Below are 26623 nucleotides of genomic sequence, written 5' to 3'. Positions count from 1 at the left end.
CTGTTTACATAAAGGAGTTCCAGCTAGTAGGCTATATGTGAGGATGCTGCAGGTGACGGATCATTTATAGCCTTTTCTAACAGCAGCTGGAATAATTAAACATAATTTTGATGGTGGATTGTATGGTATGACAAATTAACGTTAAAGATTAGACTGTACAGAAATTGAAATCTACATGTAACGCTAATACACACTAAGTACACATAGTCACGCAATTCTTATGTTGTTAACATTAACAATTTGAGAACAAAGTATAACAATAATTTGCACGGTTTGATGTGATATGAGCTAAGCGATCGTTAGATTTAATCTCAATTGGTAGCATGATTTATTGTAATGCTTTTTTTCCTCAGTTGATCAGAAAAAAATTGGCAGATTTGTTACTTGTTAGGATTTTTTGGTGAAAATTCTTATTTTGGTCATACTTCCAAGACTACAATCTGTGATTCCAAAGTACAGTATCCGCCAGTGCGGTGACTTACAGCCAAACATTCTCCTCAAAACATTAGATTCATCCGCGCTGAGAAGCCGTGCCAATGAACAACCTACGTAAAGATGATAATTCCGCAACTAACTACAATTGCAGGTTTCAAACAGAGATGGCGACAAAGAGACAAAACTTACGGACTGCAACTTTAAAGGAACACTCCACGTTTTTTTGAAAATAGGCTCATTTTCCAACTCCCCTAGAGTTAAACAGTTGAGTTTTACCGTTTTCGAATCCATTCAGCTGGTCTCCGGGTCTGGCGGTACCACTTTTAGCATAGCTTAGCATAGTTCATTGAATGTGATTAGACCGCTAGCATCTTGCTCAAAAATGACCAAAGAGTTTTGATATTTTTCCTATTTAAAACTTGACTCTTAGTTACATTGTGTACTAAGACCGACGGAAAATGAAAAGTTGCGATTTTCTAGGCCGATATGGCTAGGAACTAGACTCTCATCGGCTGAATGGATTCGAAAACGGTAAAACTCAACTGTTTAACTCTAGGGGAGTTGGAAAATGAGCCTATTTTCATGTTCCTTTAAGCATAAAAGAAATAATAGTTCAAGGCTTTTCCCCAGAAATTAAAAAATAAAAAATAAAAAATGGATATAATCAGAGATTCTTTCTAAATATCATGCAAAGTTAGAGTATGATACTTCTTTTGTTTACATAGCATCCCATTTTTGTTTAACTGCCTGATTGACTGAGATGTGAAATGCATGGAATGTTTGGATTGTTTTAAAGCTGCAAGGAATGCAACTTACTGCATGTCAAAGAGACTGAGAGATTGCATCTGATCCTGCATCAGCATACTACACACTATTAAAGTCAGCCTGCTTCTTTAACTCTAATATGTGTGTGTGTTTAGGTCACTCAGCCAGGGCAGTGCCAATGCGGCCGTCCTGGATGTAACCCAGACAGGCGGGCACAAGAAACGGGTCAGACGGAGTTCCTTTCTCAATGCCAAGAAGCTGTACGAGGATGCACAGATGGCACGCAAGGTCAAACAATACCTGTCCAACCTCACCCTGGAGACAAACGAGGAGAGCCTGCAGACACTCTCAATGCAGTGTGAGCCCTCAATCAACACATGTGAGTAGGGTGCAAGCATGCACACACAAATACAAATAGGAGAAAAATACTAGCATGTGAAGAAGAACACACCACAGACATTTTTACCACACATTAAAAAGCTGCATTCCCCATAGCGTGTTGGTCATGACTCGTACAAAAAAATGTATACAATTATAAAGCAAAATACAGTTTCAAGGCCAGTAAGAAGTACTTATACTGAGTACATTTTTCCACCATTCACTTAACATTGGTAAAAAGTTCATTTTGGACCCTGGTGGGTTAATTATTTCCTCATTATTAAGATATATAATTCAGCTCGTTGTCTACAAATAGATCCTTTCTATTTCACAGTGCCGAAGAGTTCCGGCGACCGGAAGAGACCTGACACATCGCCCGTGGTCGCACGGGCCGCCACCCACCAGCGCCAGCAGCTTCAGAAAGCCAACCAGGCGCTTCAAGTGCCTGCCGTAGCCCTCTACCCATCTCGCAAGAAAGTGCCGGTCAAAGACCTACCACCATTTGGTAAGACCACGTATTTTTGATACTTTAACGTAATTAAGTCGTCCAATACTAATATATTAATGCTTCTACTGTATATTAATGGTTCTTATAAGGCTCTGTCTTATTCTGTTTGCACAGGCACAAGCTCACCACAGTCTCTGAAGAAGATATTGTCCCTTTCAGAGGAGGCAGGAGAGAGACACAGGAAACAGACAGAGGACAGTGTGTCCAACTCCTCACAGCTGTCATCTCCTCCCACGTCTCCTCACAGCTCACCTAAGAAAGGTACACACAGACAGACACACTATGGCATTTGGTGTATACTTAAATGTTGTTTTTCTTCAACCTCTAGTCTTTGCACACTTGATTTAATCTTCCCCATTGACTTGTCAGTGAACTGTGGAATAAGAGGCCTATAGTGGGCATGCAGTGAAATATATTGTAAGACAGCGTGTTACCTCACCACTGGCATGCAGTTCATTTCTCTGATAGCTGGCGCCCCTTAGTGCCAACATGTTTTCATAGCTTATTTAATATGTTGTTACTGCCATCTAGTGGTAAAAAAAGGTCACACATATGATATGGAATATTCTGCCAAGGTTGACATGTTTCAGTGCTGTTAATCAAAATATATTGGAACACTGCTTGTGTCTCATCTAAGTTACAGATGCACGACTTTCCATCTTTCCTTTTGAATTTGTGTCACATAACATGTCTGTCTCTCATCACTCACCTGTTTTGCCCTGTATTCAGCCATCGCAGCTATAAGAAGCCATGGTATGAAGGGTTTTTCCTCCTTCTGTAGAAAATCACCAACAGGTAACAGGGCCTAGATGCAGATTTAGCCTGAGAGAGTTCACACAAGCATCATTATTGCTGTGTCTCAAAATGTAGTGAGCTGCCTACTAAAACATCATTCAATAGAGGTAGTTTGGTGTCTGTAAGAAACTTTCATGCTCACCAAGGCTGCATTTATTTGATCAAAAATATTTTTTAGTAATTTTTAGAAATGTTATTGCCATTTTAAAATACCTGTTTTCTATTTGAATATATTTTAAAATGTAAATTATTCCTGTGATGGCAAAGCTGAATTTTCAGCAGCCGTTACTCCAGTCTTCAGTGTCACATGATCCTTCAGAAATCATTCTAATATGCTAATTTGGTGCTCAAGAAACATTTCTTTTGTATTCCTTTCTTTTAAAAAGTTGTGCTGCTTAATATTTTTTTGGAAACCATTTTATTCAGAATTCTTTGACGAATAGAACGTTAAAGGTGCAATGTGTAAATTTTAGGAGGATCTATTGACATAAATGCAATATAATATACATATCTATGTTTATGTTTTAGCCATTCCTATCTACATATGCTGCGGGTCCCCTTACATGTTAAGTCGCTATTTTGCGCCGGCATGTTTCTATAGTAGCCCTAAACTGCTCTAAAGAGTGTGTTTGATTGACTGGCTACTCTCTGCTGTCTCAGATGACAACATCTTTGTCCTTTGTCGGCCACTGTAGCTTCTCTGTATTTCAATTCGCAACCTCACCGCTAGATGCTGCTAAAATTTACACACTGCACCTTTAATAAACATCATTCATTTGAAATATAAATCTTTTATAACATTATAAATGTCTTAACTGTCAATTTTGATTTTAACGCATTCTTGAATAAAAGTACTAATTTAAATCATTCATTCATTCAAAAAAAAAAAAAAAAAACTGACCCCAGACTTTTGAACAGTAGTGTATGTTTGACTAGAGCAATATCGGAACCTGTCCAAAATTGCTGTCTAGGTTGGCAGCTCATCAGTATTGATACACAGCCAATGAGATGTTTTGTTTTCAGTTCAGACTTTCCCTAAGATATTTCAGTGGTATGATTGGCATAGTCAGTAACATTTGTGTCAAAACTTTTAGTATATAGTGTGCTATATAGTACAGTGTCTGTTGGGGGTTCTCCTAATGGTTTTATACATTTTATACATGTGTATTCTGACATTTGAGTGACCTCTCTCAAGTCTAGACAGTGTTTTTGCACCTGTTTTGCTCCTAGCTGACAGAAAAAGGCTAGTGCTTTAACTGTGTGTGTGTGTGTGTGTGTACTGTAGGGCCCAGCCTTCTCCACTACTTAAGTAACTGCCTGGTTTTGATCAGCTAGGTTAAGAGAGGGGAGTTTTGGCTGTAATGCTTTGCTCTGGCAGTAACGTAGTGTTTTATGACACTTTGTACAGTTATTTGATATAGAGTAGTCTCAGTACATGAATGACTGAAAGATCTACTTGTGTACTTGTTGTGCATTTTATGAGTTGAACCTTCTCTGACACCCTGAGGCCCAGTTTCACAGACAGAGCTTAAGCTAAACCAGGATTAGGCCTTATTTCAGTGAGGGTATTTAAGCAGCTTTTATAAACATACCCTAGAAAAACATTACTGGTGTGCATCTTGAGACAAAACAATGGCTCTGACATATTTTAAGATATTTCAGTGCAAGTTGCTTTCAGTTAAAACAGCCCAAACATGCATTTCAGTCTAGGACTAGCTTAAACCTAGTCTGTGAAACTGGGGATGAATATAACATCTTCTATATATAACAATCTTGCAACATCTTCTATATATAACATCTTGCACTATTATTTTATCATCAGTTTCATCATGTTGTAAGCTGTAAGGTATATCTTTTTTTAAATTCTATTGTGCAATTGTTAGTTAATTATTTCAATTGATGACTTTGCAACCACTAAATCTAGCAATACTATGTGAACACTGACATAAGTCTAGTAGACAGCATTTTTAAGACTGCAAAAAAAAAAAAAAAAAATTATAAATGCACTTCTGTTTCTTTCTTGAAAATGGAGTCAGGAGAAATTGAATTATTTTCTCAATATTTTTGTGTGCTGTTGTTGTATTGTGTTGTACACTTGCATTAACATCAAACTAGAATTAGTTTTCTTACAAATTAGCTGTACATGTAGATGGTTTCCAGCAAGGTAGCTCTTTAGAGTTTGGAACGAAACCTATTAAAGTGAAAAGAGACAGTTTTAGACTGGAGTACCACAGGGCTCTGTATTAGGGCCAAACCGTTTTCTTATCATCTTGTTCTGTGTACTCATTCGCCAGGTTATGGACGAGCTGGTGATTACCTGTCAGACTCTGGCCACAGTGAGATCTCCTCACGCTCCAGTCTGGTGAGCACCTCCTCCCTGGACATGGGACAAGAGGAACGCAGGCAGCGGTATGGAGGAATAGCTGCGGAGGGCCATGGCAGTGGACACCGGCTAGAGCGCAGGGCGACTGCTGACCCTGACCAGTACAGTTTGGGGTAAACACCACTTTTTACTTTCTCAACTATTTGGTGTGTTGCATGAATGACCAGATAATTGGTCTTTAGGAACCCTGGATCAGTTAGGCTGGTTTTCAGCTTATCTGACACCAATCGGACATATTTCTCAGGCAGTATTTACATAAGACATGTTCTTGTGGATACAGGGTTCTTGAAAATTATTTTTAAAAATATTTTAAATGCTGCATAGTGTTAAAAGTGCAACACTTGTGGCAGGGAAACCAAAAAAGCAAAAGACTCAATGCAATAAGGCAGACCATCTGAATGTGTATTAAAAGGGATTAATTTATCAGAGGATTTAAGTATGCACACTGGAAATACTAATACCACGTAAAAATATGAAAGAAAATGTCTAGATCAGGGGTGCAAACCTCAGTTCCTGGAGGGCCTCAGTTCCTACAGAGTTTAGCTTCAACCCTAATTAAATGCACTTGATCAAGGTAATTACGTCCTTTAGGATTATTTAAAAACTACAGGTATGTGTGTTGGAGCAAGGTTGGGACTGAACTATGTAGGGCTGTGGCCCTCCAGGAGCTGAGTTTGGCACCCTTAGTCTATATGAAGTCATCAGCCTTACTAATCGACAAGCTTTTTATTGGAAAACTGGTTGACCATCATGACCTGGCAATGTATTATTACTATTAAACCTTCTAAATCCTTCTACCCTTCTTTTTTCAGGTCCTACTCATCCATGCAGGACTGCCGGGGTCTGTATGCGGGCGGCACCGTGCTGTCTTCTCCCAGCTCAGAGGAGCTTACCCAGGACCAGGGTGACCGTGTGTCTCTTGACGCTGCTGATTCTGGTCGTGGCAGCTGGACTTCATGTTCCAGCGGCTCCCACGACAACATTCAGACCATGCAACAGGGGCGTAGCTGGGAGGCGTTGGCAGAGGGTGCAGGGCTGTGGGGAAGTAGAGGGAGCTGGGCGTCCGCATCCTCTACGTCTTCGGCGGCATGTTGGGGTGAGGACTCTGAGGGCGACACAGGTACCATCAAACGAAGAGGAGGGAGAGATGTGACCACAGACCCAGAGACCAGCAGCATCACCTCCACTGGTTCAGAAGAGTCCAGACAGCACAGTCGACGCCCCTCGCCCATCACTGCAGGCAACACCAAGGCCGTGATTGGTAAGAGTCGCCACGTGAATCTGGTTTAAAGGGATAGTTCACCCAAAAATGATAGTTAATATTTACACATCCTCATGTTCATCCAAAGCTGTATGGTCTTATTTTTTCCAAAGAACACAAAATGAGAAGCATCACACAGCTTTTTTTTCCCATTTAGTAACATTTAATACCGACTATTTCTGTCTAGCTTCATAATGGACAAAAAAAATCAAATATTGATTGATTTCATGCCAGGTTGTACATCAAAATTTAATGTCAAACCTTATGTGTGGTACCATATTTGACTTGAAAGATGTGTTGGGAGAAAGATTTTCATTTTTGGGTAACTATTTTAAGAGTAACCACACCAAATTCTACAGTATGTCCTTTCCTATGTGTTGTGCATTTCAATGCTTTGAAAGCTGACGTCGCGATCTTTGCATGAAAAGGCTGAAAACATATTTCCAATGAAAATGAAGCATGCTGCAGGTTGAGACAACCTCACTTTAAATACTTAATTGTCATGTTGAACACTACAAGGTGGAACAACACAGACTACCTACAAAAACAATCCTTCCTGATCTAGTGCATGTCTGCATGTGTCCGTCCGTGTGTATGAGAAGCGTTACGGATATTAAACGGAACTGTGGTGTCCGTCTCCTCCCCTCAGCACGGAAGGACGGCCGTTACCGGGACCCTCCGCCCACGCCGCCGGGCTACACGGCACTGACCATCACGGACGTTACCGAGGGCACGGCTCACTCAGGCAGGAGACCCCCGGACTACACCACCGCCTTGCAGCGCTCCCGCCTTGTCACACATTCCCCTGACTCCCAGCAGCCCCCGGCTGCGGGAAAACCCACCCACTCGCCGGACCCCCGGGGCCGAGAAGAGGAGGAGGCAGAGGAGGTGGAAGAGGAGGGTGAGTGCTTGTCTCCCAAACTCAGAGCTCAGAGGAGGAGAGGTCCACACACAGCAGTTCCCCCCAGGCCATGAGTTACATACACCACCCCAGCAGGAAGGTAAAACATCCCAAACTCCAGTTACTTCCACACTCACACACTCACACACCCCACGCACACGAGTCACGGTCTCTGCATGCCAGGAGGACAGCTCCTTCACCTGCCCACCATCACCAACCACCAAAGCATCTCACACAGTGCATGCGTCGCCACGGAGACAGCCTGCCCCCCGTCGCCGTGGCAACATCCCAGTCATTGCTCCCCGCTCTGCCGTGTGTATTGGCTCTCACCCATCAGTGCTCACAGGAAAATCACTAGATCTGCCATCATAAACGCTTGAACACATGATAGAACCTGAAGTCATGTTTGTGTTGTCAGGTAGCCATGAAATAGTGTTAGTACTTATCAGCACAAAGATCCTGAATTTTCACAGTATTTATTTATTTATTTTTTTTAAGTATTTCCTGTCCTGTCATGTTTGTCTTTGGTATGGTACGGCCAGAGATATTTTATTTCCTTATTATATTTAATTGTTTGTCTCTGACTTTGTTCCAAACCCAAGTGCGTTTCCTATAGACAGCCAAGATTATGCTGCTTTACATTTTGGCCAAAATCAAAGGCAGTTATACATGTAATCTTTGTAGGCAAGGTAATCCCAGAATGCATGTTCTTCCAAGATGATGTAGTTGAGCAAATCATAGATTATTAAAGGCACAATATGTAAAATTTTTTGGATTAAAATATCCAAAAACCACTAGAACAGTGCTATATATTTTGTTGACTTGTGTACGTACATTATCCCAAATGTTTCCATGGATGTTCAAATCCAGAGAAATAAGCAATTTTTAACCAGGACATGGACATGTCCGACTGTCCGTGCGTTGCCTATCAGTGACGTCACCCCTGCGTTACCCTCGATTTCCCTCGATTTTATTTTGTAGAAACACCAAAGACGATATTCTAAAATTGATCTAGCTTACTGCAGTGTGCAACAAGTGTCTCACAGCATTCTCTCGGCAGCAACATTCATATGTATCTAATATGATAAAACAGCTGTGTTTCCTTGTATGTTTGACTGGAAGAAGCGGAAGCGGCGACTGCGGCATAATAAAAGTTCCTCTGCTTTCGAGGCATGTGTCGCGATCGTCTCTCATTAGCAATCGCTCCAGCGGCCTCGTTCAGCTTCCACAGCACTCGGCCCCGCTCTGCTTCATGCTACAGTACCTTTAATAATCTCATCCATGAACATGATTTCTGCCCGAGTCCCATACCGATTCTTTTCCACCGGCTGTGAGGTGAAGACGACATCTCCCAAGATTCAGCGCTAAAACTTGGCGTCATCAAGCTGCTCCTTTGTTTTGAATAGGCGACCTCTAGTGGCGAAAATTCTACATACTGTGCCTTTAATTTATCATATAGTAAATTTGTGTGTATATTGGAAGTATATCCAGTGTGTATGCCATCTTGGAAGAAAATTTTATAGTTATATAATTAAACAGATAGGGTTTGAGGACTCATTCGTGAGTGATTGTTAATATGTTGCCACCTATGTTAAGCATTTCAAATTAGTCACCATTTGAGTTAGGATTCTTTTCATATTTTGTTGGTCTGAGCCCCAAATCCAGTCTACTTGCTATGTTGTTGTTTTTTTTCTTTCTTTCTTTTTTTAGCATTGCATTATTTAGTTACAAACTATGGTATGCTTACGTCATCAACATGAGTATCCCTGTTAGGGCTGGGTATTGACACAATTTTCACGATTCGATTCGATTTCTATTCACATGCTTTTAATTTGATTCGATTATGAATACGATTCGATATCGATTATTTTGTATGTAGTATATTAGATACAGTACATGGCAAATTTTCTAGAGGAAAAAAATCTCTCAACTAATGCTGTAAACTACACATGGGAGTCAGTTGGTACTACTTTACTATAATGTTGAAGGTTAAAAATAACTTATATACAAACACTTAAATTACACTCAATTATGTTTTTTTTTATAATAAATAAAGTTTAGAATTACATAATCATATTTCTACTCCAATTCGGTTTTTTAAAATATACATTTAAATCGTGGCTGTCATAACTGATTTATTCAAACATGCATTAAATATTGAAGAACATTATAATGAATATGTAACGGTGCATAGCTATATTTATCAGAATTCTGCTTTCTAGAGTTCATTTTTCTAGCGGACTAATGAGTTTATGATCACTGAATATGTTTTTCTGAGGTAAATGTGACTTTACGTGACATTGTTTACAAGCTTTTACTGACGTCTTTCCGAGGTTGAAACACTGATTGAGCTATTACACGAGACATGATACGGATTTCGGTAAATTGTACTGTATATTTTAACATACCTTCAGATGTTTAGTCATGTTTATTTCGCGCTGTAACTGGTATTAAAGCGGAGGAGAGGATGTTCACATGCGCTCCGTGCTTCCGCTTCTCTTTAACGTCACATTAAACAGCGCCAAAGCGGTATTTATTTTTTGAATCTTATAATGAGATAGACGTCATTTGAAATCTGAGACTTTGCTTCATATCAAAAGTAACAAAGCACAAAGATTATTGCGATTTACTGGATGGGAGGCGCGCTACATGTGCTGTTCATTCATCAACTGAAAACAGACTAGACTAATCGATTCTTGGGAATTAAGAATCAATATCGGTTCATAAAAATGAGAATCGATTAAAATCGAGAAATCGATATTTTTTACCCAGCCTGTACTGCAGCTATCTGCAATGCAGCAAATCAGGTGCAGATGATAGAAAGAGTTTTATTCCCATTTTTGTACCTTTGCTTATACTACCAAAATTTAACATGCACAGAACTGCATTAGCATCTGTTTCCTGCGAATGCAGTGCAAGAGATACAAAATATGTGACACCAAAGGTAGTTTCTGTGGAGATGCACATTATATCTCATCAATAACGGTTCACTTTTACATGTCACTAGGGTTTGGAACAGAGCCTGTGTATAAGAGACCTTGTCCATGATGCTCACAGAGTTTCCCTCTTCTTCCTCCAGAAGATGAACAGGTGTCCGCTGTTTGAATGGGGACGACACTGGCTTTTATACGGTTGCTGCATTGACTGATGGCCCATATCAGGCCTCCACAGGTCGGTCAGACAGACAGCCAGACCATCCAGTCTACATCTTGCCGGCACTGCCTCTCTCCCTCCTCAATGATGGATTCATCTCCCTGCCCTGCCTTAATGCATCATGGGGGTTTGATGCCCTGCATGCTAAAAATACTGTGAAGAAAGGAGGCGAGCAAAAAATAACTTATTTGGCACTTTGGAGAATGGAAATATGAACTGAACTGAAACTCAAACACAGCGCTTTGACATTCACACACAAGAAACAAACTACTGTTAACGGTTGTCTTCAGACAATTTCCTCTCTTTCCTTCTGCTTAAAGGTCACTCTAACGTGTTTAGTAGTTCCCCTCAGCACTTTTTAAACTGTTTTTAAGGTGTAAACTGATGCACACAGTCAACGTTTCATTCTCCCAATTCTGGAAATGCAGCTTGGATGGCGAAGAAGGCTTGACTACAACTTATCACCCCACCTGTTCACATCAGTCCCGACGATAACACTCATATTTGTGTGGTATAGCGTTACAGTATTATATATTTGCAGGAGCACGACTTGAAGGACACCTCTTCTACTGGAGAACTACATCATGATGGAGTTCGCATTGACTCTTGACATACGTAGCACACCGATCTGATAAGGAAGGCGCTTTGTGAGAGGAAACGATGCTAAGTAAAGCCTTAGTTGGTTGTTTTTATTGGTTCTGGGCCTTAATGTGTTTGAAAGCCCTAAGAAAGTATGAATGGTTATAACAAACATGATACAGAAATAACGGGCTAAACAAATCTACATCTGTGAGTAATCCAGCCGCCAAAGTCCATTAAAAGTGAACCAGTTCAGTTGCAGTAAGCTTTTAGTGATGGAGAGGAAATGTACACATTCATCTTCAATACAGTTTTACCAGTTCAGCACCTCTAAAAAGCGATTTGAAGCAGTCTTCAATATGTGTCACAACATCAAGCGCCCCCTGTTGGTGTAGGTGAGAACTGAAGGCTACTCAGGCAAATAGGGTCGTCCTATTCGGGTGCTACTTCCTTCCTCTCATTAAGTGATGCCATTAAGGAGGAAAACGGTGGTTTCTGTGTTAAGTTTTTCTTTATGAGGACTCAAGTCGTGCATGTTTCTCCTGGAGTGGGCTTTGATCTGAATACCACTGCTGCACAACAGCTTCCACAATCACTCACAGGAACTCAAATGAAACATGCTTTTGAGACGCCGGTGGGCCGGGAACACGCAAACCCACCTGAAGTCTGCGAGTTAGAGCAGAACTGAACCGGTGGGAGCACGTCACTTTTATTCTTTCATTTTAATCACTGAGTTAAGCTGATCACATTGATCAGTAGTTAGAAACAATAGACTTGAGAAGAAAAAAAGAAGTTTGCAGTGTTTTCCACTGTACCCTGTAACATCACTACTTCAGTGTTTCTTTCTCTAGTTGCCTGTTTGTTCGTTTGTAGTTTTTTTTGTTTGTTTGTTTGTTTTTTGGCTCCCACACATTTTTTTTGTAATGGTTGCGGATACAGTTGTTAATAACAACACATTTGTAACAGTAAATATATCGACCATCTGCTTCCACTTAATTTTTTTTAGTAAATATTCACGTTTTGGCAAGCCAAAATGAGTCGCTTGTTTTGCAAAATAAGTTGCACAAATTGTACAAGCATAAATACAACAAGGTAAATAGTAGTAGGTAGCTGTTCTGCTACTCTGTTCGATATGTGATGTCAAGTGAGACGTGTACATTTAGCTGGTGAAGATTCTCTTTTTTTTTCTTTTTTTTTTTTTTTGACTACTTTTACCTGTACGTCTTTTACAAAGACAATTGGTGGAGTATGTATTTGTTCTTATTTTTTGTCTTTCTTTTTGTTTTGTATTTTTAATACAATAATTGTAAATATTGGTTATATTTTTGTTGAATTGTAGAAATGTATGATGTTTATGCCTCAACATCCAGTTTATATGAAGCTGGGAATCAATAAATTCGACAAAAATGAATCAACTTAGTTTTTAAATGCACATTATTATTATTATTATTATTATTATTATTATTGCTCTTTTGTTTCGTTGATCCTGCATTGTTTTCAAACATTGTTTTAAATGACCTCTGGCACCATCTAGTGTTTGCACAAGAGAAAACATGGAAGTAACTTGAAATGTGTATCTCATACTTTTCTAACTGACAAATGTATGTTGGGGTTAATAAAAGACATCCATATCTATCTGCTGTTCAACACTCTTTGATTTTTCAGTGTTTCTTCTGAGATTTGACAAGCTGAACAGGATAAGCTGGGTCATTCCACATTATTGAGCATAATGCACCGTGAAACTGAACTATTGCAGCACACTGTATCACATTATAGATACACTGGCTGAAGGTGAAAATCTTCATCCCAAGATGACCAACCCACACTATTTGGCAGATGTTTTAGGATTTTGTGCATCGTTTTGGTTAGTCCAGGTAAGGTAAGGTTTTCACAAGTGTGTTATTGGCAAAAAGCAATAATGCCTTAGCAAGCATACTAAATGCAGTTATAAACCTTGAATGTATAATTGTATGTCTTTGTGTAATTATTATTTAAGACAAGAAAAACTTAAATGCTAATATTTTAAAGGCACAATATGTAAGATTTTGGGATTAAAATATCCAAAAAAAACCCCCACTAGAACAGTGTTATATATTTTGTTGACTTGTGTAGTTACATTACCCCAGATGTTTCCAAGAATCTAGAGATACAATTTTAACCAGGACATGGGCCGTGTCCGTGCGTCGCCTATCAATGACATCATACCCGCTTTACCCTCAAGTTTTTTATTTTTTATTTTGTAGAAACCATGGAAACACAGAAAGACGCTTTAATATATGTTATATACAGAAAACTAATTATTGTTATATAGCTTAACACGTTAAGTCTTATTGTTTGAATCTGGTTTTCTTGATTTTCCGCGAGTACCGTGTTTTTATCATGCCTCAGAGACAAGATCGTCAAGTGGCTAACAGCATAATCACATGCAGCTTTATTTTTAGTAACAGTAATACAGCATTCTCTCCGTCATACAATATGTTTTAAGATTAATTGCATACCATTTAACAACAAGCCACCCAGCATCTAAAATCAATCTAGCTTATACTAAAGCGTGCAACAAGTGTCTCATAGCAGCCGCCGAGCGAACGCACAGAGTAACATTATAACATCATTTTCAACACACTCAAATGTATCTAATACATTGGTACCCCACATACGCTTGTTCGGAAGAAGCGGAAATGGCGACTGTGGCGTAATAAAAGCTCCACTGCTTTAGAGCCGTGTGTCGCGCTCCTCTCTCATTAGCAGTCGCTCCAGCGGCCTCGCTCAGCTCTATCTTTCACTTGCACCAGTGCCCACAATTCAATTTCCACCCTGCTGGACTGCATAGAGAGCATAAAATTGTGTCACAGGGAACTTTCTACAGCTAGCCTAAATAAAGATAAGACAGAAGAGTACTTATTGGTAATAAAACACAGGGAACATCTATTGCTCCATATCTTGACTTTTTATCACTCAACTAAAGTAATCAGGAATCAGAATCATGTTTGACGAAAAAAAATTAGTGTTATTAAAACAGCATATTATTACCCGTGGTAGATTTCACCTCTGCACCTGACTTAAATTAACCTGGGGTGTCTACTAATCGACACTTACAAATTTATACTCTACTAGGCATCTCCTCTTCGACACCTGCTTTGAGTCAAACGATGTCTCGCCCCTTTTGAACACTTTCACTTGGGCACCAGGGGCCTCATTTATAAAGCGTGCGTACGCACAGATTTGATCTTAGAGTGTGCGTACGCTTAAATCCACGCCAACGCTCATATTTATAAAAACGGTCTTTAATGTGGAAAAGTGCTTAGAGCCACGTCAGGGTCTGAGCAGACGTACGCACTTTTCCTGGTCAGATTACTGCAGATTTTTGGAAATTTAAGCTATCCTTGCAGTTCGCCAAGGATTTGGACGATGACTGGTGATCTTTTATATGTAAATGACATTAATTTAGTGTCGTTTAAAACGCGGAGAACTGAAACCATTCAGCTGCGCGAAACCATTCGTTTCCGATTTATAGATTTCACATCTGAAAGAGAGGCGTACGCTCGTTTTCTGTGTGTACGTTAATTCTATGAATCACACGTACGCACATCGGAGAAATGATCGTAAGATCAAATTTAGGACGGTTTCTGCGCAACATTTTATAAATAAGCAGACAGAATTTGTTTCCTCTTTTGTTGTGTTCAGACACACTAAATTTGGCCCAAGTGTTGGGGACATTTAGGCCCGGTTTAAAAGACAAGGCTTAGATTAAGCTAGGATTAGGCCTTAATTCAGTTAGGGCATTTAAAGTATTAGTTCACTTTCAAATTAAAATTTCCTGAAAATTTACTCACCCCCATGTTATCCAAGATGTCCATGTCCTTCTTTCTTCAGTCGAAAAGAAATGAAGGTTTTTGATGAAAACATTCCAGGATTATTCTCCTTATTGGACTTCAGTAGACCCCAAACGATTGAAGGTCAAAATTACAGTTTCAGTGCAGCTACAAAGGGCTTTAAATGATTTTTTGAAGAATATGGAAGGCGGTCTGGGGGAAGCACTTGTGAGGCGATCATTTGTGTTTATAAAGCATAGGCTATTATTTTTTTATTTTTTTTTTATTTTTAAGAAAATGACCGATCGTTTCGCTAGATAAGACCCTTATTCCTCGTCTGGTATCATGTAAAGCCCTTTGAAGCTGCACTGAAACTGTAATTTTGACCTTCAACCGTTTGGAGTCCATTGAAGTCCACTATAAGGAGAATAATCCTGGAATGTTTTCATCAAAAACCTTAATTTCTTTTCGACTGAAGAAAGAAGGACATGGACATCTTGGATGACATGGGGGTGAGTAAATTATCAGGAAATTTTGATTTGAAAGTCCTTTAAGTAGCTTTTTTAAATGTGCCTTAGAAAAAAAACATTACAAAACAATGGCACTGACATATTTTAAGATATTTCAGGTCAAGTGGCTTTCAGTAAAACAGCTTAAACATGCATTTTAGTCTAGGACTATGCTTAAGCCTTGTCTGTGAAACCGGAGGTTAGTTTTCAAAAGCATATAAATGTTAATCCTGCAAGAAAAAGGAATCTTAGTTATGATTAATTAAATTTCCTTCATACACCTCAACATCTCCTAAGTATGTGATATTCTCTTGTCTTCTGACAATGAGAAATTTGTTCATGCATTTGTTGCATCTACATGACTATTGCAATAGCGTTTTTTATGGGTTAGCAAAGAGCTCTATTAAACACTTTCAAAGAATTCAGATTGCAGCTTCACGAATGTTAACTCAATTAAATGAGAAGTCACATTAGCCTACTACACCAACACTCAGATCCCTTCACTGCTGCCTGTATCATTCAGAATTGAAATCCAGGTCCTCTTATTAGGCTAGTTTATATATATATATATATATATATATATATATATATATATGAAGACTTCAGATGCAAAAGCCTCTAAGTGCCATCTGAAATTTTCTTCTAAAATGAGCATTTTTATCAAGCTTGTATGTTTAGGGTCAGTAATTTCACTCTAATGGCAATGAAAAGGATCTATTAATTGCCAGTAGAATAAAAATTACTGACCCTAAACATACAAGCTTGATAAAAATGCTCATTTTAGAAGAAAATTTCAGATGGCACTTAGAGGCTTTTGCATCTGAAGTCTTCATATAATATATGTACCTGTAATATATATGTAATATACAGTGGGTACGGAAAGTATTCAGACCCCCTTAAATTTTTCACTCTTTGTTATATTGCAGCCATTTGCTAAAATCATTTAAGTTCTTTTTTTTTTTTCCTCATTAATGTACACACAGCACCCCATATTGACAGAAAAACACAGAATTGTTGACATTTTTGCAGATTTATTAAAAAAGAAAAACTGAAATATCACATGGTCCTAAGTATTCAGACCCTTCGCTGTGGCACTCATATATTTAACTCAGGTGCTGTCCATTTCTTCTGATCATCCTTGAGATGGTTCTACACCTTCATTTGAGTCCAGCTGTGTTTGATTATACTGATTGGACTTGATTAGGAAAGCCACACACCTGTCTATATAAGACCTTACAGCTCACAGTGCATGTCAGAGCAAATGAGAATCATGAGGTCAAAGGAACTGCCTGAAGAGCTCAGAGACAGAATTGTGGCAAGGCACAGATCTGGCCAAGGTTACAAAAAAATTTCTACTGCACTTAAGGTTCCTAAGAGCACAGTGGCCTCCATAATCCTTAAATGGAAGACGTTTGGGACGACCAGAACCCTTCCTAGAGCTGGCCGTCCGGCCAAACTGAGCTATCGGGGGAGAAGAGCCTTGGTGAGAGAGGTAAAGAAGAACCCAAAGATCACTGTGGCTGAGCTCCAGAGATGCAGTCGGGAGATGGGAGAAAGTTGTAGAAAGTCAACCATCACTGCAGCCCTCCACCAGTCGGGGCTTTATGGCAGAGTGGCCCGAAGGAAGCCTCTCCTCAGTGCAAGACACATGAAAGCCCTCGTGGATTACTCCAAGATGGTGATAAATAAGATTCTCTGGTCTGATGAGACTAAGATAGAACTTTTTGGCCTTAATTCTAAGCGGTATGTGTGGAGAAAACCAGGCACTGCTCATCACCTGTCCAATACAGTCCCAACAGAGAAGCATGGTGGTGGCAGCATCATGCTGTGGGGGTGTTTTTCAGCTGCAGGGACAGGACGACTGGTTGCAATCGAGGAAAAGATGAATGCGGCCAAGTACAGGGATATCCTGGATGAAAACCTTCTCCAGAGTGCTCAGGACCTCAGACTGGACCGAAGGTTTACCTTCCAACAAGACAATGACCCTAAGCACACAGCTAAAATAACGAAGGAGTGGTTCCACAACAACTCCGTGACTGTTCTTGAATGGCCCAGCCAGAGCCCTGACTTAAACCCAATTGAGCATCTCTGGAGAGACCTAAAAATGGCTGTCCACCAACGTTTACCATCCAACCTGACAGAACTGGAGAGGATCTGCAAGGAGGAATGGCAGAGGATCCCTAAATCCAGGTGTGAAAAACTTGTTGCATCTTTCCCAAAAAGACTCATGGCTGTATTAGATCAAAAGGGTGCTTCTACTAAATACTGAGCAAAGGGTCTGAATACTTAGGACCATGTGATATTTCAGTTTTTCTTTTTTAATAAATCTGCAAAAATGTCAACAATTCTGTGTTTTTCTGTCAATATGGGGTGCTGTGTGTACATTAATGAGGAAAAAAAAATGAACTTAAATGATTTTAGCAAATGGATGCAATATAACAAAGAGTGAAAAATTTAAGGGGGTCTAAATACTTTCCGTACCCACTGTATATACTAGTATATGTAATATATGTACCCAATGTACCTTTCTAATTTGTTGAATAACAAATTTATTCACTAGGGCCTTTTCTTGATTTAATTTATTCTATTGTTGTATTTCATTTTATTGTCTATTGTCATTTTTCACGTACAGGTGACACCATGTCAAAACAATACCTGTTTACATGTATCCGTGAAAATGACTAAGAATGCTGTATGCTGCCAGGCCAGTAGTTGGCGATGTCACTTTGTGAAACACTAGACCAGACATGTAATACACATGTAAATGGCATCACCGTTTTCAAAAATTCAACAACATCATCAACAACAAAACATATCTCTCCTAAGAGCTGTATTTTGACCGCATTTGCGGTGCAACAGATTTTCAGAAAAATTACTGAATGCTATTTGATTTATTGAGTTCAGTTGATATTGGTTACATTTGCACTGTATGGGAATGGTGATGACCCTGGGTGATACTGCAGTTAAAATGTGGAGGGAAAATATGCAGATAATGTAGTAGACTATCAATAATCATGCTTAACTTGTCAAAGATACCATTAAAAAATGTTTTAAGTAGCTATTAGAAAATCATTTAGAATGGGCATGATATTTCTGATTTAACATGGGCATGTAAAGGAAGTGCTCAAATCAGCACTGGCACACACAAAAGGTAACTTGTTTGTACATTCTTGGTCATTCCAATTTTTTGCACCTGTTATGAGAAAGAAAAATAGATGATTTAATTACAAATATATAATGTAATTATGCAGATATTAACCTCATAATGTTTATATTTAGAAAGACAGATAAAGAAAGTCTAGCCTGTTTCGCTATTTACTGCAGCTGATCATTGTAATTTTACAAATTCCAGAACTGAAGACATTAAAGGGATAGTTCACCCTAAAATAAAAATTCTCTCATCACTTACACTCACCCTCAGGTTGTTCCAAACCTGTATACATTCTTTTGTTCTGTTGAACACAAAGGAAGATATTTTAAAGAGTGTGGGGAAACTGAACAGTTCTGAGGCACCGTTGACTTCCATAGTATTTTTTTTTTCCTACTATGGAAGTCAATGGTGCCCCAAAGCGACCTGGTTACAAACTTTCTTCAAAATATCTTCCTTTGTGTTCAATAGAACAAAGACATTTTTACAGGTTTGGAACTACTTGAGGATAAGTAAATGATGACAGAATTTTCATTTTTGGGTGAACTATCCCTTTAAATGACATTTCCATCATTCAAAGCAGTTACCTCCATGGTTCATCTCAATACAATGCTCAGTAGTGCCTGAGTTATTGGGTTCTCCGGGGTTCCAAAGTTGGACATTCATTTTGGACCCATCACTCCAGAACCATGTTCCCTCCTGTGAACAGAAGTGCACAAAGATCACTGTGTTTAGTACCATTATTGTGTAAAATAAACACTCTGAGGATCAAAAACAAATAATAAAACTTCATATCTGACAGCCGCTATTTGCACACCTCTGTGTAAATTTTAATATTCATTATTTTCACTTTAAGCAATGTTGGTTTAATGTTAGACTGTAAAGTATTACATATCTATGTTATAAAACAGCACAAACAACAAAAGTTTCAAAAATACCTAAATAAATAAATAACATAGTAACATACTGAAACAGCATCATTGCCTCCTATCCAGAATGATTCTGAACTTGAGATCAAGCGTTTTATGAAGGCGTTCTCCTCGTGACAGTGTACAGATGCAAGGTTCCCACCGTGGTCCAAGCATGTCATCTGAGAAGAAGATGATATGAGGAAAAACAGCTATTAGCCATTATATTAGACTTTTTATTAAGTCTCTTAACTATGTAATAACATTTAAACAAATCACTTTGAACACATTTTATATTAAGTCTCTTTAACTATGTAATAAAATTTAAACAAATCATTTTATACAATGCACTTATTGTGAAAATACATGTTTTTACATTGTAGTTGTGTTTAAAAAATACCTGAATGTAAATACATCTGTTATTAATTTCTGTAATTATATCTAAAATTGCACTGTTGATCCTTCCCTTACCAATTAACCAACCCTTAAACCCAACTATTCTGCCAATCCTTTCCATAACCTTACCCATATCCGACCTCAGTAGTGGCAAAAGTGTATTGCAATTTAAGTACATAGTAATTAAAAACACCCAATATAAATTGGGACCAAAACTTTAAATAAATCTTCAAAAATTAAGGTAATGTCAGTTCTATACCTCTGCATCCTTCCAGATCATTGCGTGGTTAAAAACCTTGAAGCATCTCTTTCCATGTTGAGTCCACCCACTCTGACAAGCTGTTCCATGGAGATTCGGGTTGTTTTATTGTCAACTTAAGTGATCTTTTTATTAATTGCATTATATAGCCTAACCCTAACCCTAACTCTTTCTTTATCAACCATCTCTATTTACACAAGATGTTCAACTGAGGCACAAAAAAGTGTAACACAATACAAAGATCTTACCTTTACAACATGTATTTTTCAAGCATGTATTTCTAGTTTAAAAAATTAACCACCACTACATCTTTTTTTTTTTTTTTTTTTTCTCGACAATGTATACATTACGAACATATACATTTTGATTTACTGGGCAAAAGTTAATTAAGCGTTATCACTTCTGCAAGAGTGCTTTTGTTCTGAATGTTAATCACAGCCATGCTAAGTAAAAAATTAAAACAGCACCGTTTCTCTGCCAGTGAAAATGATTTCAAACGAAGCCATTATTGAGCTCTGAGACAAACTAAATTGAACAAGACTCACACACACCCCACCTCATTGCGAAGTCTTGTTAACCCTTGTTGCAATTCTGAGCGTTTATTTCCTGTCTGCCTGTTTGTTTCCGATCCTGTCTGTTACCCGTTATCGACCCGTTGCTGCCTACCTTTGATCCTTGCCTGGTATACTGTTCTGTGAGTGTTTTCTGCCTGCCCTGACTATTGCCTGTATCCTGACTACGATTCTGCCTGTCCCTGCTGTTCCTGTTTGCCCCTGCTTTGACCCTGCCTGTACGACCACGTTCTTTTATAATAAAGCCAGCAAATGGATCCCCGCCTGAGTCTCGCTTCGTTACAATAATCATGATGTATCTTACCTGAAGCATTCAGAGCAAAGAGAAGACAGAGAGACACACAGACAGTCCAGAACGCCATTGTTTCTCAAAGAACACTGAAATCAGCCAGGATTAATTAATACCTGAAATAACAATGAAAAAACATTTAGACAAAGCACATCTAAAAATTATATCTAAATATTATATTGATGTTACTTTAATTGACGAGTTTAGTGACACTAACAGAAAGCTTGCTGTTTTTGTCTGTCTCAATGCAGAAGTTTGAGTTTTTATATGGTAGATCAACATGATTCAAACACGAATCAACTACAAAAGCATTAAGCTGAATCATTTATCAGTGATTCATCAAGGCTACACCCAACAATCTTATGTTTTGCAATGTTGCATGATGATTAAAGAAGTTTTAAAGGCCCCTTCACACCAAGGATGATAACTATAATGATTAAGATATAGTTCCAAAAAAAAAAAAATCATTCTAAATATAAAAGAATCCACACTACAAATATAACGATAATGGCAGAGAGGGAAGATATCGATGGAATCACTTTCAGAATGATTTTTTTTCCAGCTGATGAATGATAAAAACATTAGAGCAGATCAGAATCCATCCTGTTTTAAAGAGCTTGATCATTTAAAGTAAAAGAAGACAAACTGCAGCACGCGCTTGTAAACAGAACAATATCGTCTGCTGGTGTGGACGGTAATATTATTGTTATAGTTATCTTTATAGGTATCGTTCTTGGTGTGAACGGTCCTTTAGAGCTCAATGAATGATATGAACAGTCAATTGCCATTATCTAACCAGAATTGAAAATGGGGGGAAAATCTCTTAATGCAATAAATGTTCTTCTCTAAAACACGTTGGCCACAATTAGTGGCACCCTTTTATTGAAAACTTTTTTTAACCTCCTTTTGCCAAGATAACAGCTCTGAGTGTTCACCTATAATGCCTGATGAGTTTGGAGAACACCTGACAAGATATCAGAGACCATTCCTTCATACAGAATCTCTCCAGATCCTTCAGATTCCCAGCTCCATGTTGATGGTGCTTCTCTTCAGTTCACCCCACTCATCTTCTATAGGGTTCAGGTCAGGGAAATGGGACGGCCATGGCAGAAGCTTCATTTTGTGCTCAGTGACCCATTTTTGTGTTGAGTTTGATGTTTGTTTTGGAACATTGTCCTGATGGATGATCCAACCACGGCCCATTATAAGATTTCTAGGGTTCTAAGATATTTTATCTGTTGTTATTTGATAGAATCCTTGATACCATGTATCTAAACAAGATGTCCAGGACCTCCAGCAGAAAAATAGGCACAACATTACAGATTCAGTAATATATTTCACTGTGGGCATGGGGTACTTTTTATCCCTGTGTGCACCAAACCCATCTGGTGGGTTTGCCGCCAAAAAACTTTTTTTTTATCTTACCATAGAGCCAGGTCCCTTTTGAAGTTCCAGTGCCACTGGACTGTTGATCTGAAAGAGCTACTTGTATGTAACACTGTGCGTGCCTTTGAAAATTCAATGATCGCTTTGGTGCTGATGTCCTGTTGATGTGCGGAAGACCGCATTTGTGGAAAGAGTTGCAACTCTTTTTATGAGGCAGTTATGCCTTGTGGTCAATAAAATAAACCACATCATACTGTTGTAAGGCCTTATATTCTTCTCTGGGTTTAGCGGCCTCTGTTTCCTTCCCATTATTGTTAGAGAAATAGTTTTTGCTGTTTGCTTCATTTTCTTTTCTATTATGTGTACATTTGTATATATGTTTTTATTATTATTATTATTATTATTATTAATTTGTTATTTGTTATGTGAATTTAATTTCCTTATTGCGTAGATCTTTTGTTTATCCATTGGTGTATCTCTGTATGGAAGGCTTTTTATTTTGAATTGAGTTGTTGTGTTTCACTTGTGGTTGTAGTAATTGTTTTTGTGTGTGTGTGTGTGTGTGTGTATGTGCTTCACTAAAATCATCCATTCATGCAGTGTTATCCAACTGAATTCAATTTTGACTTGGTTTGAGTATCATTATTAGTTATTTTGGTTATATGTGATTGTTTTGATGTGAAGTCATTTATTTAGAAACATCGTTAGTGATTTATTCTTCTTTTTGTTTGTTTATTTGGCTTGTCTTAACTTGAGACATGTTTTTTTTTTTATTGCAACTGTATCTCAATAGAAGTGTGGAGATGTCACGGTCACTATCTGTCTCACCGTCCCTGAACTCCATTTCCCAGCATTCCTCCTGATCCACACATGTACCCAGTCAGCTCATCATCTCATGGATTCCCTGCACCTGCACATCATCATTAGTACTTATTAATACTCACTTCTCCTGCACTCCCTTGTTTGGTCTCATCAACGTCTACCTTTCCATGTTGTTTTGCCTGACCCACTTACCTGTTGTTCCTGTGATATGTCCTAGTTAACTGTTTGTTGTATTTTAATAAACTGATTACCCTTGTACTCTGGCTTCCAGTTCATTCACTTGAACTGCCTGTATCATCTTTGGGGTTCCCTCTTGCCCTAGAAAGCGGGGTGGCGTAGTCAATTTGGCATGCTTGGTTAATATTGTCCCTATTGTTTAGGTCACAATTGTTAAAATATTTTGTGTTGAGCAATATTTTTTGTTCCTGGTGTGCTAAAAAACATAAATATGTATGGGAATATACTTAAGAAATATTTTTCTCATAAATTTTAGGGGTTGTGTGTTTAGGAGAAAAACATTTATTTCATATATTGTGATTTCCCCCAAAATCAAAAGGGTTAACAATGCAGATTTATTTTTTACAGCCATCTTTGATCATATTTACCAAGGATGCCGATAACTCTGACCACAACGGTACGACGTTGACCAATAATTGACTAAGAAATTCATTAATATATGTAGAAATGTTAAAAGATATACATATTACTGCATTTCCACACAAAGTTCATAAGTTGAGTACACGTTTCATTATGCAGTTACTTTTATCTGGCTTGACAGGCTTATTGCAAAACAACAGAGTTACTGATACTGAAAACTAACATGAACAGCATGAAATCGCAAATGCAGAAAATTATGCAATGATTTGGCCCATGACAGACCGTTTCATGTGCACAAGCATAAACATTTAGAAAATACATTTCAGTATTTTATTACTCTTATTATATTTTAAAGGCAGTCCTGACTGTATAGTAGGGTGTGTATGTGTCTGCATCAGCGACCTCAGGACCTTTATATGATGTGCCAGCTGCTGCTGCTCTCTTGCTCTGTTCCCCACACAGAGGTGACACAGGAACCAAGCCAGAGTCCTCCTGCTCCCTCCAGCTGTAACACACACTCATTAATGACTAAATCACTGTCCTAATTAGCAGCACACTGTCTCATTAATCACCCTGTGACTGCAGATCCCATTTGTAAACACATGACTGCGTGTTACATGCTTTATTAAAGACATGAACCTTGATAGTTGATATTTAAACCCACATGGAAACCAAAACAAGTCCAAGATACAGTAAGTACAGCCAAGCAATTACATATCCAAATGTGAATTATTTAGAGTCAATTGTAAGTAAAGACAACAGAAATAACAATTTAAATTAAATATTTTTTGGGTTTCTACATTTCCACTATAAAGTTTATGATGATATAAACTAAGATTTAAACAGAAATAATAATTAAATATACACTGCCCAGCCAAAAAAAAAAAAAAAAAAAGGTCACTGTTTTGATTTAAATAGGCATATGCTTAAGAGACTGGATCATTATTGCAGTGGTTAATATGTTTCTAGCATGTTATATGTTTGGCAACAGTTCTTTTAACCCTAATTGGTGGAGTGTGTAGCTTTTCATTTCCTAATGAAAGAACAGGAAGACACATCATGGCCATATTTTAAGATGACAAAGCCAAGATTCATCAGGCTCAAATTGTGAAAGAATGGTTCAGAGAGCATGAATAATCATTTTCACACATGAATTGGCACCTCTGAGTCCAGACCTTAAATTCATTGAAAGTCTTTGGGATGTGCTGGAGTCGATTTTACAGAGTGCTCACCTCTTGCATTGTCGATACAAGATCTTGACCAAAAATCAAGGCACCTCTTGATGGAAATAAATGCTGTGATGTTATTTCCATCAAGAGGTGCATCCGTTTTTGGTCAAGATCTTGTTTTGACAATGCAAGAGGTGAGCACTCTGTAAAATCGACTCCAGCACATCCCAAAGACTTTCAATGAATTTAAGGTCTGGACTCAGATTTTCCGATTTACGTGTGAAAATGATTCTTCATGTTCCCTCCCAACCATTCTTTCACAATTTTAGCCTAATGAATCTTGACATTGTCATCCTGGAGTATAGTCATAGTTCCTACATGGTTGTTTTAAGAAATGAAAAGCTACACACTCCATCAATTAGGGTTAGAAGAACTGTTGCTAAACATATAACATGCTGAAAAACCATAATAATCACTGCAATAATGATCCAGTCATAAACTTTTAAGCATTTGCCTATTCAACAGTGACTTTTTTGGGCCGGGTAGTGTATGTGTATGTGTGTGTGTGTATATATATATATATATATATAATATATAAAATGGACAGAGAGCGGACTTTTTGTGATTGTCTTATTTGTTACTCTGCCTGATGTGGAATCTGACCAGCCGTCTTTCACTTGGGGTTGATGGCCGAACAGAGACAATACTGCCTCAAAGTGAGCTTCAGGCACCAAAACAGAAAATCCTCAGAGTGCAGAAGCAGGCAGCAATGACAAACCTTTCCAATGTGGTGAGATTCAACCTTTTCCTTTTGTATGTCATCTTAGTTACAGCCTTCATTTTGAGTTAACACATGTGTGTGTGTGTGTGTATATATATAATATAATATAATATAATATAATGGAACAGTTGACAAGCATAGTTTCCCTGTGTTGACATATTTCTTTTTAAAACAGAAAGTATAATGGGACGTACTTTATCCCATTTTACAATAGCTAACAAATGAGAAACATCATTGGAAGAGAAAGACATTACAATGTAAATGAATGTATCTGCATACATGGTAGCCTACATAGCATAATACAAATGGACTAACACCTAGTAGCCACCACTCGTTTTTTATTTCTTGGAGTATTTAAACATATTTTGATAAATATAAAGTCTCATACTTTACTATTTCCTGCAGGTCAGTCATGTATATCACATATCTCTCCACTTGGTGGTGCCTCTGCTCCACTAGAAATGGAGGTGAAGTTTGCAGCGTAAGCTAGTGACTTGAGAAGTCAGTGATTAATTGTTTCCAAATAAATGCAAGGCTGTAGGGAAAAAAAAAGCTACTGGATCAAAACGCAAGGACTTCTTGTGCTCCCTAGATGACATGCAGGCAGCGATGTGTTTGTGTGTAACAGTGTGCATACTGTGCAGTGTTTGTGTTTCACACTTTTAAAGGTTATCTACAGTAATTTTAAAGGTTATTTGTTCTATGTGCCAGCTGTGCAAGTACCAATCAAATGCAACTCTGCATTCAGTAGGGGAGAGCGGGGATGTAGATGTAACAGTCAGTTTGACAGGTCAGAAAAGAGCTGTGGTAACACCAA

At 38.3% G+C, this 26623-nt stretch overlaps 2 protein-coding genes across 11 annotated transcripts in view; one reads left to right on the top strand and one right to left on the bottom strand.

Annotated features, from left to right (window-relative positions):
- The window catches only part of rapgef2b (Rap guanine nucleotide exchange factor 2b), a 120339-nt gene extending 107546 nt beyond the window's left edge, over nucleotides 1–12793 (top strand). For 8 of the 10 annotated variants that reach the window (XM_051918338.1, XM_051918341.1, XM_051918337.1 and 5 more), the window contains 7 exons: nucleotides 1356–1579; nucleotides 1913–2083; nucleotides 2201–2347; nucleotides 5176–5377; nucleotides 6077–6525; nucleotides 7175–7526; nucleotides 10506–12793. In XM_051918338.1, the coding sequence (XP_051774298.1) occupies nucleotides 1356–1579; nucleotides 1913–2083; nucleotides 2201–2347; nucleotides 5176–5377; nucleotides 6077–6525; nucleotides 7175–7500 (1519 nt within the window). In that variant the 3' untranslated portion in view covers nucleotides 7501–7526; nucleotides 10506–12793. The remainder of the gene's footprint in view (nucleotides 1–1355; nucleotides 1580–1912; nucleotides 2084–2200; nucleotides 2348–5175; nucleotides 5378–6076; nucleotides 6526–7174; nucleotides 7527–10505) is intronic. The other 2 variants (XM_051918342.1, XM_051918343.1) reach the window with 2 other exon arrangements.
- Nucleotides 12794–18259: 5466 nt separating this feature from the next.
- Nucleotides 18260–24892, bottom strand: LOC127525673 (galactose-specific lectin nattectin-like). Its single transcript, XM_051918349.1, has 6 exons — nucleotides 24267–24892; nucleotides 21067–21167; nucleotides 20191–20270; nucleotides 19595–19717; nucleotides 19215–19326; nucleotides 18260–18672 (listed from the first exon to the last, which is right to left on the bottom strand). The coding sequence occupies exons 2-6, from the start codon at nucleotides 21122–21124 to the stop codon at nucleotides 18578–18580; spliced, it is 468 nt and encodes a 155-aa protein (XP_051774309.1). The 5' UTR covers nucleotides 21125–21167; nucleotides 24267–24892; the 3' UTR covers nucleotides 18260–18577.
- Nucleotides 24893–26623: the final 1731 nt, after the last annotated feature.

This window comes from Ctenopharyngodon idella, chromosome 14, assembly GCF_019924925.1.
Source record: "Ctenopharyngodon idella isolate HZGC_01 chromosome 14, HZGC01, whole genome shotgun sequence".
In the NCBI taxonomy this organism is placed as follows: domain Eukaryota; kingdom Metazoa; phylum Chordata; class Actinopteri; order Cypriniformes; family Xenocyprididae; genus Ctenopharyngodon; species Ctenopharyngodon idella.
This window is presented reverse-complemented; position numbering and strand designations above follow the sequence as displayed.

Bases quoted from the DNA above. Each gene is read 5' to 3' on its own strand.
- LOC127525673 (XM_051918349.1), bottom strand. From the start codon at position 21,124: ATGGCGTTCTGGACTGTCTGTGTGTCTCTCTGTCTTCTCTTTGCTCTG. The intron at 20,271-21,066 runs GTAAGATACATC...TCCATGGAACAG, and splicing joins CTTTGCTCTGAATGCTTCAG to CTTGTCAGAGTGGGTGGACT. The intron at 18,673-19,214 runs GTAACTGCTTTG...TTCTCATAACAG, and splicing joins TATTGAGATGAACCATGGAG to GTGCAAAAAATTGGAATGAC.